The sequence below is a fragment of the Propithecus coquereli genome, unplaced genomic scaffold (genome assembly GCF_000956105.1).
Source record: "Propithecus coquereli isolate 6110/MARCELLA unplaced genomic scaffold, Pcoq_1.0 Scaffold235, whole genome shotgun sequence".
NCBI lineage: Eukaryota > Metazoa > Chordata > Mammalia > Primates > Indriidae > Propithecus > Propithecus coquereli.
Window position 1 is genome coordinate 387,383 of NW_012147897.1, and position 12,524 is coordinate 399,906.

A 12,524-nucleotide genomic window follows, 5' to 3' on the forward strand; every position below is an offset into this window, starting at 1 on the left:
ATATTGCCACAACTAGAAAATGATTTGCCTTAAGATTAATATATAACTTAGGAATTATTAGCTTGAAAAAATATAAAAAGAAGGAAAAGAAACAGAAAAAGGAAAATATGGTGGTCAGCTAAAAATCTACATATAGATTTCCCATTAAATAATAATATTTTTCTTCACAGCAACTACTTAAAAATTAGGGTAATTTTGAGGAGAAATGTAGAATCTGTTATGCTGCTTAATATGATATAAATCGTCTCTAATCTCTTCACAATGACTATATTTTTTCTAATTGTACAAATAAAATATTTGTTTGAGAAATCTGAACACTGGAAAGGTAAAATGAAGAAAGTAAAAATAACTTATAAATCTACTATACTGACAGAAAACACAATGATCTCCCTTTCATAAAACTATGTATTTTGGATATATGTGAATTATGTATTAATAATTTCACATATATGTCAGCAGGCTCTATTTACTGGTTTGTTTGGTTTTTTTTTGCATGAACATTTGAATAGTGTTTAGCTTTCTCCATAACTCACATATTCTCAAAGGCCTCTCTCTAGTTAGCCAATGTGACCAACTTCTCTATCTTTTCATGCCATTTACCATTCTTTTACTTTGTAGTTGAAAGAAAATATTAGGATCAAAGAGCATAAGAGTTTTTAAAATTTGCTTAAAATTCAACATATATTTTAAATAAGATTACATATTATTTATTGTCTACTTACTCAAATTTTACTTTATGACTATGAATAAATTGTGAATAACTCCATTATCAATATCTAATATAATTGCCACAAAATATCCCATGGTATGATTATATTGAAACTTATTGAACTGATTCACTACTGCTCGATATTCAATTGAAATGCTTATTTATCTGTTCATTCATTCATTTATAATAACACATTTTATTTTTAGTTCAGTTTTATGTTCACATGAAAACTGAGGGGAAAGTATAGATTTTTCCCATATGCTCCCTGACCTTACATACATGCAGCCCTCCCCATCCCCTACACATACTGTCAACATCCCATACCAGGGTAGTACATTTGTTACAATCAATGAACCTACACTGACATACTGTTATCCTCAGAGTCCATAGTTTGCATTATGGTCCATTCTTGATGTTGAAAATTCTGTGGGTTTTGTCAAATGCATAATGGCATGTATTCATCATTATATTATCATATAGAACAATTTCATTGCCCTATAAACCTTCTGTGCTACTTCTATTCATCCCTCCTTCCTCCCATGACCCTGGAACTGATTGATACTTTTTATTGTCTCCAAGTTTTGCCTTTTCCAGACTGGCATATAGTTGGATTCATACAATATATAGCCTTTTCAAATTTCAAACTTCTACCCGAAGTCATCCTTGCCAAAGGCTATATCTGATCTTCCTGCCCCTCTAACATTCTGTACAGTTATATCTTGGGAAACATGCTGTGGTTTTTGGACACCTGAACCAGAAAACCCTCTCTATTTTTAATAGTCCCTAATACCACTGCAGTAAATATTTACATGGTATAATACTTCTTAGCTTAATACATAGCATCCTGGTACTTTCAAAAATGTCCTTGTTTCAGTAATAAATCATGTGACCAGTCAAGCTATGGAATAATATGTCATCAGATTCAGTTTGTCTTGGACAGAAAATCTCATGTTCATAAGCTTCAGTCATCAGACTCTGCAAATCCGAGCTGAGAGATAAAGGGATTAATATCTTCTGATACCCAACATGTCCTGTTTGAAGAATATGGAAGCTTAGGCTTATTTGTTCTTTGCTAGAGTGTGAGAAGGTTTATCAAATACTAACAGCTCTGATGGTTTAGCCAAATTATGTGACAATGAAAGCTAACTTCTATATATCCTACTCCCTATGTGAAGTGTCGTTCAAATCACTTCCATCTTCTCCTTAAAATTATATTTTGGCTTCCCATTTGTTTAAAATAAAATCCTAAATCCTAAATTATTCTATGAAGATCTCTAAATAAATACATTTCTGATGTAAAAATCTCTTCACTATTCTTACGTAAGAGGTTCCAGCTTGACAGAAATTCTTTTAGTCCATTGACCCTGTCAAATTTATTCCCATGTCAATACATTTTCATTTATTCTTCCTTTTTTTTTGCACCCTTTTTATAAAATATCTTCACATCATTTCTTCATATACTTCTCTTGATTTAGGTATTAATCAATGGTCCCCTTTGCTTAAGGGCTTTCTTTGACCAACCAACTTAAAGCAGTCACTTCAAATATTCATTAAAAGTTATTCAATTAGATTATTCTATAGCATATTATTTAAAATGTTAATGATCTGAATCTGAACCTTGAGGGGAAAGAGGAGGTTTGTCTTTCACAAAGCTGTTTTCAAAGAATTTAGCATAAAATCATATACATAATCGACATTTAATAAACATTTACTGAATATCAAATATCATAATCACACACATACACATATATATGTATACATCTGTTATTTTGTTGGAATATATCAACATGCTTCTTAAAAGTGTAGGAATTTTTATGAATGTATGAAAAATGACTTCTATATATCCTATATATGTTTGTGTGTGTGTGTGTGTGTGTGTGTATAAATGCATGTACATATGTGTATACATACAGGAATGCACAGATATGAATGCATATATAAGAATGTTATATATACATATAATATGTATATATATAGAGAGAGGCAGTGTGAGAGGGAGGAATTTTGGGAGGGAGGGAGGGAAAGAGTTTGCTATAGTGTGTATAAATATATTTTGGTTCTTTAGGAATTGATAGGTATACATTGTGTTTATTGTGTTATTGAGAGGCATATGTGTGTTTGTGTGTGCATATATACAATATTCTTATCGTACTATTAAGTCTAACAGTATCATTGACTTTAGTTCTGTGTTGCCCTCTCATCTAAGTCCCCTATCTGACTACACCCTGAAATTAAATAAATTCCTGTGATGATCAAAGGCAGGAAACTTTGGGAAATAAATTTTTTTTAAAACGGTTTAAAGTTTTAAAGTTTCTTTCGTCTCCCTCAAATAAAATTTCTTTACCAACTGCAGCAGATGATGGAAAAAAATGAATATTCCCTCAGGAATCACTTATACTTCCCAGAAGTTGAAGAAACCACTGTTGTATAGTTCCAGCCCCTGAGACTGCCCCAAGCGGGGCTATAAAACCTGCCATGAGGTTTCCATGTAGTGAGTCATTCAAATGTCTGAGTTCCTGGCTTTAATTCAGTACAATACTATTAATCTGGAGGGACAGGCAACTCATCTATGTGTGCTAAATCCTTAAAAGTGATAGAAGCAATTATAAGAGGAAGAGCTTCCTGTAGCCGAGGAGCAAATATTCAGAATTACTGTAGATTCCTAAGATTCAGCTATTCTGGAAATAGACTGAGAACATGCAGCAGAAGCAGACAGTCTGACCCCTCTAAACAAAAGTGACAGATTTCTCTGAACTGCCTCGTTATTAACAGGTAAATCCTTTTAGCCCTACCACAGGGAACAAGCCACTTTTAAGATCAGTATGCTCTTGAGGTTTTCCTTAGTCATCCTTTAGATTATGTAGTCTGTCAGCATACTGGTGCTAACTTTGGAAAACAAAGTATGTGTAGGTATATACTCTAGGCATAAGAATAATTTATCAAGGAATCACATTAATGACCACTAGTTTCCCAATTAGCATACTGGCATCAATTTAGGTGTTGGAATAGAAAGAGTTTAGGATTATTTTATGGATCTGCTATAAACCGTGTTATTGAGTCTATAAATAATAACATGTATCCTTATTGCTTCTGAGTACTCATAAGAAGTAGTCATGATAAGAGCTGTGAAACTTTTGATGCAGTTTTGCTTTATTTTGATTGCAGATTGTAGTAGAAAAAAGATGGATTTGGGGACTAAAATCAGGATTTGTTTCCTACCTCTGGCATATGATGATTGTGTATGTTTGGATGAATATTTAGCCTATGTATAATTTTCTTTTTTGTAAATTAAGAATAATAAGGGTCACTTCAACATAATTTATACAAAACAGCAGTTAGACATGTAATAACCCTTAGCATTTTTTGGTACATATTATGACACAAAAAAGTAGTAACTGTTACTATTTTCAAAACTTGATGATTGATTAATTGATTTATTGACTGATTTTAGAGCTCAATGGTCTTTCTTTCCTAAAGTACCCTAACTAGCATCTCAATATAAGTAAGATATAACAAAAAACATTTATGATTACTCATACACACACACACACACACACACACACACACACACACATACACACACATATGAGAGAGAGAGAGAGAGTGTGTGTGTGTGTAGAATATATATATATTTCCCAGGGATATTAGAAAATTCAGGAAGCATATTTATTTTGGGGGGGTCTTAAGTGTCAATGCATTTGTTGCTGTCCTGGAAATATTATACATTTAAGTGATTAGACTCTATTCTTTTTATGGCCAAAAGAGAGGCATTCACCATGGAGGCAAATTTCAAAAAAGCATTGTCATTCACATAGGATGCAATTATGAAAAGCTTATTTTTCTCACAGATATCTATTTTGGATTTGCCTCATGCTTAAAGTCTCCAAGACCATAACTAATTTTTAGGGATATATCTGCTTAAGGACAATGTTGTAGATTTTCCCCTTTGTCTCATTTGTTAGGATAGGAGGAACCTATTTACTCATTGGGACTTTTACTCAGCCTAGCTAATACAAGTAGAATGAGAACACCTAATATTAGGCAGAATACTATGGAGGTTCTGAGTCCCAGGCAGGGTTGTAAGCAGAGAAGATTGTTTCTACTCCACCACACTACTACTTAATAAGATTAATAATTGACAATAAGGGATGCAACACTTCTAATTTCCAAAAAGCTCCCAAAGGGAGACTTAAAATATTAATAAACTTTTCCAGTTGTGTTTTTATACTGAGTAATTCTATTGCAGATTTAGCAGAGTGCATGCACATAGCACTACTACAAGGACAAAGGTGGAAAAAGTTGGCAAGAATATGTTTCATGTAGCCAGTATCACCATGCATAACTCTAACTTCACCGCATTCACCAATCCGAGTACCTTCATCCTGATGGGCATACCTGGTTTAGAAGACTTTCACATTTGGATATCTATTCCTTTCTGCTCAATGTATGTAGTTGCCCTCATGGGCAACATAGTCATTCTTTTCATCATCAAAACTGAGACTATTCTCCATGAACCCATGTTCTATTTTCTTTCCATGTTGGCCATCACAGACCTCATCTTGTCAACCTCTACTCTTCCTAAGATGTTGAGTGTCTTCTGGTTCAATTATCATGAGATCAGCTTTCACGCCTGCCTCACTCAGATGTTTTTCATTCATGCTTTCTCTGGAGTGGAGTCAGGGCTTCTTGTGGCCATGGCACTGGACCGGTATGTGGCAATCTGCAATCCTCTGAGACATTCCTCCATTCTTACAGATTCTGCAGTGGCTCAGGTTGGCATCGTGGCACTTCTACGTGGGTTAGTGCTAATGACACCACATCCCTTCCTGGTGAGAAGGTGGCCATATTGCCAGACCAATGTGGTCCCCCACACGTACTGTGAGCATATGGCTGTGGTGAAATTGGCTTGTGCAGACATTTCCGTCAATAGTCTATATAGTTTAGTAGTTATTATCTTAATTGTTGGGACTGATGTGACATACATCTCTCTGTCCTACGTACAGATTCTCCGTACTGTATTCAGTATCCCTTCTAAAGATGCTAGATTGAAGACGCTTAGCACTTGTGGATCCCACGTTTGTGTCATCCTCACCTTCTATATCCCTGCTCTTTTCTCTTTCCTCACCCACCGCTTTAGTAAACATATACCACGCCACACCCACATCCTGCTGGCCAACATGTACTTGTTGGTACCCCCTATGCTGAATCCTATCATCTATGGAGTAAGAACCAAACAGATCCGAGAATGTGTTCTACAACTATTCAAAACTAAAATCAGCCAATAATTTTCAGGTTTTCTTTTCTACTCACTCCTACCCTCCTATCATTCTTTGATATAAATTTATTGGATTCTATTAATAGCATCAGCAAGACCAGGAATTAGAATCTCAATTCTTCCACTTACTACTAGTGTAAGTGGAAGTTTATATACAATTTACCTAACCTATCTTAGCATCTGTAAAACAGATACAATAATACCTATCTCATAACCTAATGATTACAAAGTATTTAGTACTGCTTACATTATAGAATACTTAATAACTCAATAAATGTAATATTATTTCAGTATCATTCCTTCTGTATGTATGTGTTCACTTAGTATTTTATGAAACACATTTATTAGTATATCTTATAAGATTAACCAAATAGGAAGGTCTTTCTGAGTGTGTGGCTTCTTGGAGGGAGGAATTTTAACATAAATGATTCAGATGATAATCAATCAGAGTTTGGTTAACTTGTACTATCACCATAACCATAAGGGAAAGCTAGTGAGAAGTGGGAAGAAGGGAAACAAGTGGCAAGTCATATGGCTTTCACCTTGCAACTAATGAGGAGGGTGCAACTTAGGGACTCCTTTGAGCATGAATATGGACTCTCAAGGAATTCACTCAGAATTCCTTGGCTCAAGCACTGAGTATCTTTCAAACTTGTGAAAATTCTAAATATTCAGAATTTGTTATTCTTGAAGTGTGTGAGTAAATAAAGTATATAAATGGTACTGATAACATTAGTGCTTGCATTTATCTATCCATGCAATATATATTTAGTACGCATCTACTATGTACCACAGAAGTATCTGGGCTTAAAAGGCATGTCAGCAAACAAAACGAGCAAATTTATTTCCCTTAGTGTACTTTGCTACTAATAAAGAGGGATGATAAGTAAGTAGGTAATGTAAATTTATTATCCCATAGCTTTTTCTAGTATTAGTTAATGCTATGAATTTCACTCTAATCAATTTTTTAGCTGAATCTTATGCAATTTTTTGGTTGCTGATTTTCTCTCTACTTATTGTTTTGGGTACTGAAAGAGGAATCTTGAATCCTCAAAATATAACCGTGTATTTGGCCATATTTCCTTTTGATCTATCAATTTTCTTTCATGTAATTTGAACCTTTGCAATTAAGTAAATATGTATTTAATATGGTTATATCTTTTTGGAGAAATTATTTCATCATTGTATATCTATCTTTACTTTTGGCAATATTTCTTATTCTGAATTCTACTTTGTCTTATATTAATATAGCCATTTCAGCTTTGTTTTAAATACTTTTTACAGGCCATATATTTTCCATCTTCTCAATTTACTTGTATATTTATATTTAAAGTGGGCATTTTAGACAACATATATAGTTAGATTTTGTTTTTTTAATTTGAAAATTTTTATTTTCATTTCCTTTTTGTACCATTTTTTTTCTTTTCTTTATTTCAGAATATTATAGGGGTACAAACATTTTGGTTACATATAATGCTTTTGCCTCACCCAAGCCAGGGCTACAAGCTTGCCCTTCCCCCATACAGTGTGCATCACATCCATTAGTTGTGAGTTTATCCACCCCTACCACCCTCCTCCCACCTGACTGGCACCCAGTGAATGTTAATGTGAGCACCTTAGTGTTGATCAGTTTGTACCAACTTGATGGTGAGTATATGTGGTGCTTATTTTTCCATTCTTTTGATACCTCACTTTGAAGGATAGGCTCAAGTTCTATCCAGGATAATATAAGAGGTGCTAGTTCACCATTGCTTTTAGTAGTTGAGTAGTATTCCATGGTATACCTATGCCACATTTATTAATCCACTCATGTATTGATGGGCACTTGGGTTGTTTCCACAGCTTTGCAATTGTGAATTGTGTTGCCATAAACATTAGAGTGCAGATGTCTTTTTTATAGAATGTCTTTTTTTCCTTTGGGTAGATGCCTAGTAATGGGATTGCTGGATCAAATGGTAGTTCTATTTTCAGCTCATTGAGATATCTTCCAATTAGTCCCATAGGGGTTGTACTAACTTGCAGTCCCACCAGCAGTGTAAGAGTGGTCTTATCTCTCCATATCCACAGCAGCATCTGTGTTTTGGGACTTTTTGATAAAGGCATTCTCACTGGAGTTAGGTGATATCGTATTGTGGTTTTGATTTGTATTTCTCTAATGATTAGAGATGTTGAATACGTTTTTATATGTTTGCTGGCCATTATTCTGTCTTCTTTTGAAAAGTTTCGGTTCATGTCCTTTGCCCACTTAGATTAATGAAACCGAAAGTTGTTTTTTTGAAAAGACAAACAAAATTGACAGTCCTCTTGCTAGATTGACAAAAACTAGGAAGGAAAGGACTCTAGTAAGCTTGATTAGAAATGAAAAACGAGAGGTCATTACAGACATCACAGAGATACAAAACATTATCTTTGAATACTATAAAAATCTATATGCCCCAAAACTACAAAATGTGGAGGAAATGGACAAATTCTTAGACACACACAATCTCCCTGGGCTCAGTCAGGAAGAAACAGAATTCCTGAACAGACCAATATCAAACACAGAAATTAAAAAATCTTCCAACAAAAAAAAGTCCCCGATGAGATGCGTTCACACCTGAAGTTTACCAAACTTACAAAGAAGAACTCATACCTATACTGCAGAAATTATACCACAACATTGAGAAGATGGTATCCTCTCCAACTCATTCTATGAAGCCAGTGTCACCTAGATTTTGCTTTTTTATTCAGTTTCAGTATCTCTATCTTAAATTGATGTGTTCAGAACATTTACATTTAATGTAATTAGTGATATGGTTGAATTTAGGCCTATCATTTTATTTTTCAGAAGTTTTATATGTTTGTTGTTGCTTTCCTCTTGTCATTTTGTACCTTACAGTCTACTTTTTTATTGATAATTATTTATTTACTTATTTATTTTTAAATTGCCAGATAGGCACAGAAAAACAAATATCACAGTGTCTCACTTATATGTGGAATCTAAAAATGTTGATCTCGTAAAAGTAGAGAGTACCATAATGTTTACAGAGGGTGGGGAGTTTGGGGGTAGGTGTTGGGGAGATGTTGGTCCAATGATACAAAATTACTGTTAGGAGGAATAAATTCAAGAGATATATTGTACAGCATGGTGATTGCAGTTAATGATGATGTATTGTATTCTTGAAAAACGCTAAGAGAGTGGATGTTAAATGTCTACACTGCAAAAACTGATAATTATGTAGGGTGAAATTGTATTTATTATGTACAAAATGATGTTTTGAAGTATATATATGTTATGGAATGACTAAATCTAGCTAACTAATATATGTACTTCCTACTTTTGGATTTGAATAGTTTTTTTTTTTTATTGTTTTGTTAGAACAACTCAGCAAAATAAAATTCATTGTTTCACACATGCATCAAACAGGCGAAAAAATAAATAAATAAAATAAACACCAACTTCATAGACAAAAAAAGGGAAAAAAAAGAAACCTTTTATCTTCGGCCTTTTTAACTATCTCATACAAACCAACTACTTAATAGCACATGTAGCTAAGTGTAAGGTTTTCGGTGGCGGAGAGACCAGTGGACACAAGTTATGGCCAAACAAGTGGCTTTATTAAAGTGCTTCCGGGTGAGGTTCACAGGTCCAAAGGTCAGGGCCTGAGAAGTTGCCCCACCCAGGACTAAGACAGGGTTTCTATATGTGGGGTAAAAAGGGGGTCTTGAAACATTCAGGTTGGATGTGGTCGTTTGAAGCCTGAGTACTTTGCCTGCAGCAGCTGGGTAGAGCAGGAAACCGAGCTCAGGGTGCTCAGCCACCGTTGCTGTTTTTGCCAGCTATAACAGAATGCGGTCTGGCCCCGGCTGCAAGCCAACAGGGAAGGGGCCCGGGGCTGTCGTTGCTGTGCCTGTGGGGGTCTTTTGGCCAGCCTTACACTAAGTCCATACATAAAATAGGATACTTGAATGCTTGGAATAAGATTGTTTTTGTGTTGTTGTTTTTGCTTTTTTTACAAGTTTTTTTTTTTTTTTTTTTTTTTTCTCTTTTGAGATTATGATGAACATGGTCATATCGCAAGTTAAGTCAGAAGTAGGACAGAAAACATGGAAGGCTGGTTTGGTTGTCCAGAGATCATTAAAAATGGCTGACCCCTAACAATACGCAGAAGAATATAAAATGTAAATAAGAATACAAACAAATTTCCTTTGTAAAGTACTTTTTTTAAAAAAAGCAGGGCTTTGGGAGTTTTGATTCTTTTTTCCTCCCCTGTTGCAAATTCTTGTGGTTTTGGTAGGGTGGTGGAGAGCGGTGTCACCTGCCAGTGGCACTGCCCATGAGGGGCAGACGGACCTCTCTACTGAAAGGTGACCACGTTTAGATTCTGAGACGGGAAGTGGAGGGTGAATAGGTCACAGGTCACTGCGGCCTTTTTTTTTTTTTTTAAGTTTAACTTTTCCTTTTTTGCTGTCTATTCATCCTCATCAGTCTTCTGCTTCTTGGTATCAAAGTCATCGTTCTCATCATCTTCAGCTGCCCACTTGCCTATGGCAGCCTGAGCTTCTTTATCTTCATCTGCATCCTCTTCCTCACCATCACTTTCTTCCTTCTCCTCCTCTTCCTCCCCACCTTCTTCCTCTACCTCATTGCCAGCCTCCTGTTCCATATTTTCCTCGTCAGCATTCCCATTAGCAGGGGCAGCTCTTCCATTCTCTGCCTCCTCCACAACTTCCTTCTTCTCCCTCAAGTCCTGGGTGGTGATCTCGGAGCTGCTGCCCAAGGCTGCGTGTGACATGGAGGGACATGCCAGTGATCCAATGCAGGGGATAGAAAAGAAAAGGAGAGTTGGGGACTCTGGCGATAAAGCTACCGGAGTCCACGGTGGCGGAGGTAGCTCTGGCAGGCAGGAAGCCGGACCCAGGAACAATGCAAAGATGGCTTTACACAGCCGCCAGTCTTGAATAGTTTTAACATTGAATTTTAATTTCTTTATTGGCTTTTGGTTATGTATCTGTAATTTTATTTATTTATTTATTTTAGGGATTGCTCTAAAGCATGGATTCTCAATGTAGGCACTATTACCAGTTTTCATTAGACAATACTTTGCTGCAAAGGTTCTTTGTTTACCCTCAGTTAAGAAAAGCACTTTAATCTATTGAGAGTCAAAATGGAAATTACAGAAAGGAACCACTCAGCATGCATTTAGGAGACCTTAATAATGGCTGAAGAGATGTCTGAGTGCTCCTTTAGCTAGTGTCAATTTTGGATAGCCTGCATGCTATACAGGATGAAGGATAGCCTGAAGTAATTTATCAACTCCTAAATACCTTTGAATCACTCTTTCTTTACAAATATTTTCATGACTCGGTTCCTAATTTGTTTTGTCCTGACCCCATAAATGACTGGATTTAAACAAGGAGGGACCACCACATACAAATTGGCCAGGAGGATGTGAATGTAGCGAGAAACATTTCTACCAAACCAGTGAGTCATGAAGGAGAAAAATGCCGGTGTGTAGAAGGCTAAGATAACACACACATGCGAACCACATGTGCTGAGTGCTTTGAGCCTGGCATCCCTGGAAGGAAGGCGGAAAACAGCTTGTAGGATCTGAACATAAGACAGGGTGATGAGGATTAAGTCAAAGATCAGGGCAGCAATGGTAAATAACCCATAGATGATGTTGACCCTTATGCTAGCACAGGCAAGATGAGCAATTCCCATGTGTTCACAGTAGGTATGAGGAATAATGTAGTGTCCACAAAAGGGCAATCGTTTGAGAAGAGGACAGAAGGGGATGACAAGGAGGACTGGCCACTCCGCTACAACAGAGGCCATGATGGCTACCACTTTGTTGGTGAGGATAGTGGTATATCTCAGGGGGTAACAGATGGCAACAAAGCGGTCAATTGCCATGGCCAGGAGTACAACAGATTCCATACCAGTGTAGGTATGGATAAAGAACATTTGGATGAGGCAGCCTTCAAAGCTTATCTCCCTGAATTTGAGCCAGAAGATTGCCAGCATCTTGGGGATGGTAGAAGTGGAAAGGCCTAGATCAATAAAAGAGAGAAGAGCAAGAAAGTAAAACATGGGTTGACGAAGACTCTGCTCAGTCTTGATCACACAGAGGATTGTGAAATTCCCCACAAGGGCTATCACATAAACAATAAAGAAAGGGAAGGCAATCCAGATATGGAAAGCTTCTAGGCCTGGGACACCCAGCAGAAGGAAGATAGAGGGATATGAGGACATGTCATTGACAGAGGACATCCTGCTGAGGACTCTTGGAAGATACTCTACTGTCTTCTTCAGTATTTCTGGGGAGACACAAAGGAATATATGGTGGCTGGCTATCACTATATATAATAGCATGCTAAGTAAAAATTTAAGAATGTAATAGGAGGGGATTAGGGGACAATCGACTTTATCAGAGACATTCAAATTATTGGCTATCCTATTTAATATAAAATTGGGTTTGTGGAAGTTTAGAAACAGTCTTTTCTGGTGATAGTATGATGTAGTGATTCATGATCATCTTTAGCTCATGCATTTGTAAG

The 12,524-nt window shown here is 36.2% G+C and overlaps 2 protein-coding genes across 2 annotated transcripts; both read right to left on the reverse strand.

The window, feature by feature from the left end:
* Positions 1 to 10,424: 10,424 nt before the first annotated feature.
* Positions 10,425 to 10,759, reverse strand: LOC105811443 (prothymosin alpha-like). The gene has a single exon (XM_012645637.1). It carries the CDS (start codon positions 10,757 to 10,759, stop codon positions 10,436 to 10,438), a length of 324 nt encoding a protein of 107 aa, XP_012501091.1. The 3' UTR covers positions 10,425 to 10,435.
* Positions 10,760 to 11,298: 539 nt separating this feature from the next.
* LOC105811440 (olfactory receptor 52E4-like) lies at positions 11,299 to 12,237 on the reverse strand. Its single transcript, XM_012645634.1, has one exon. It carries the CDS (start codon positions 12,235 to 12,237, stop codon positions 11,299 to 11,301), a length of 939 nt encoding a protein of 312 aa, XP_012501088.1.
* Positions 12,238 to 12,524: the final 287 nt, after the last annotated feature.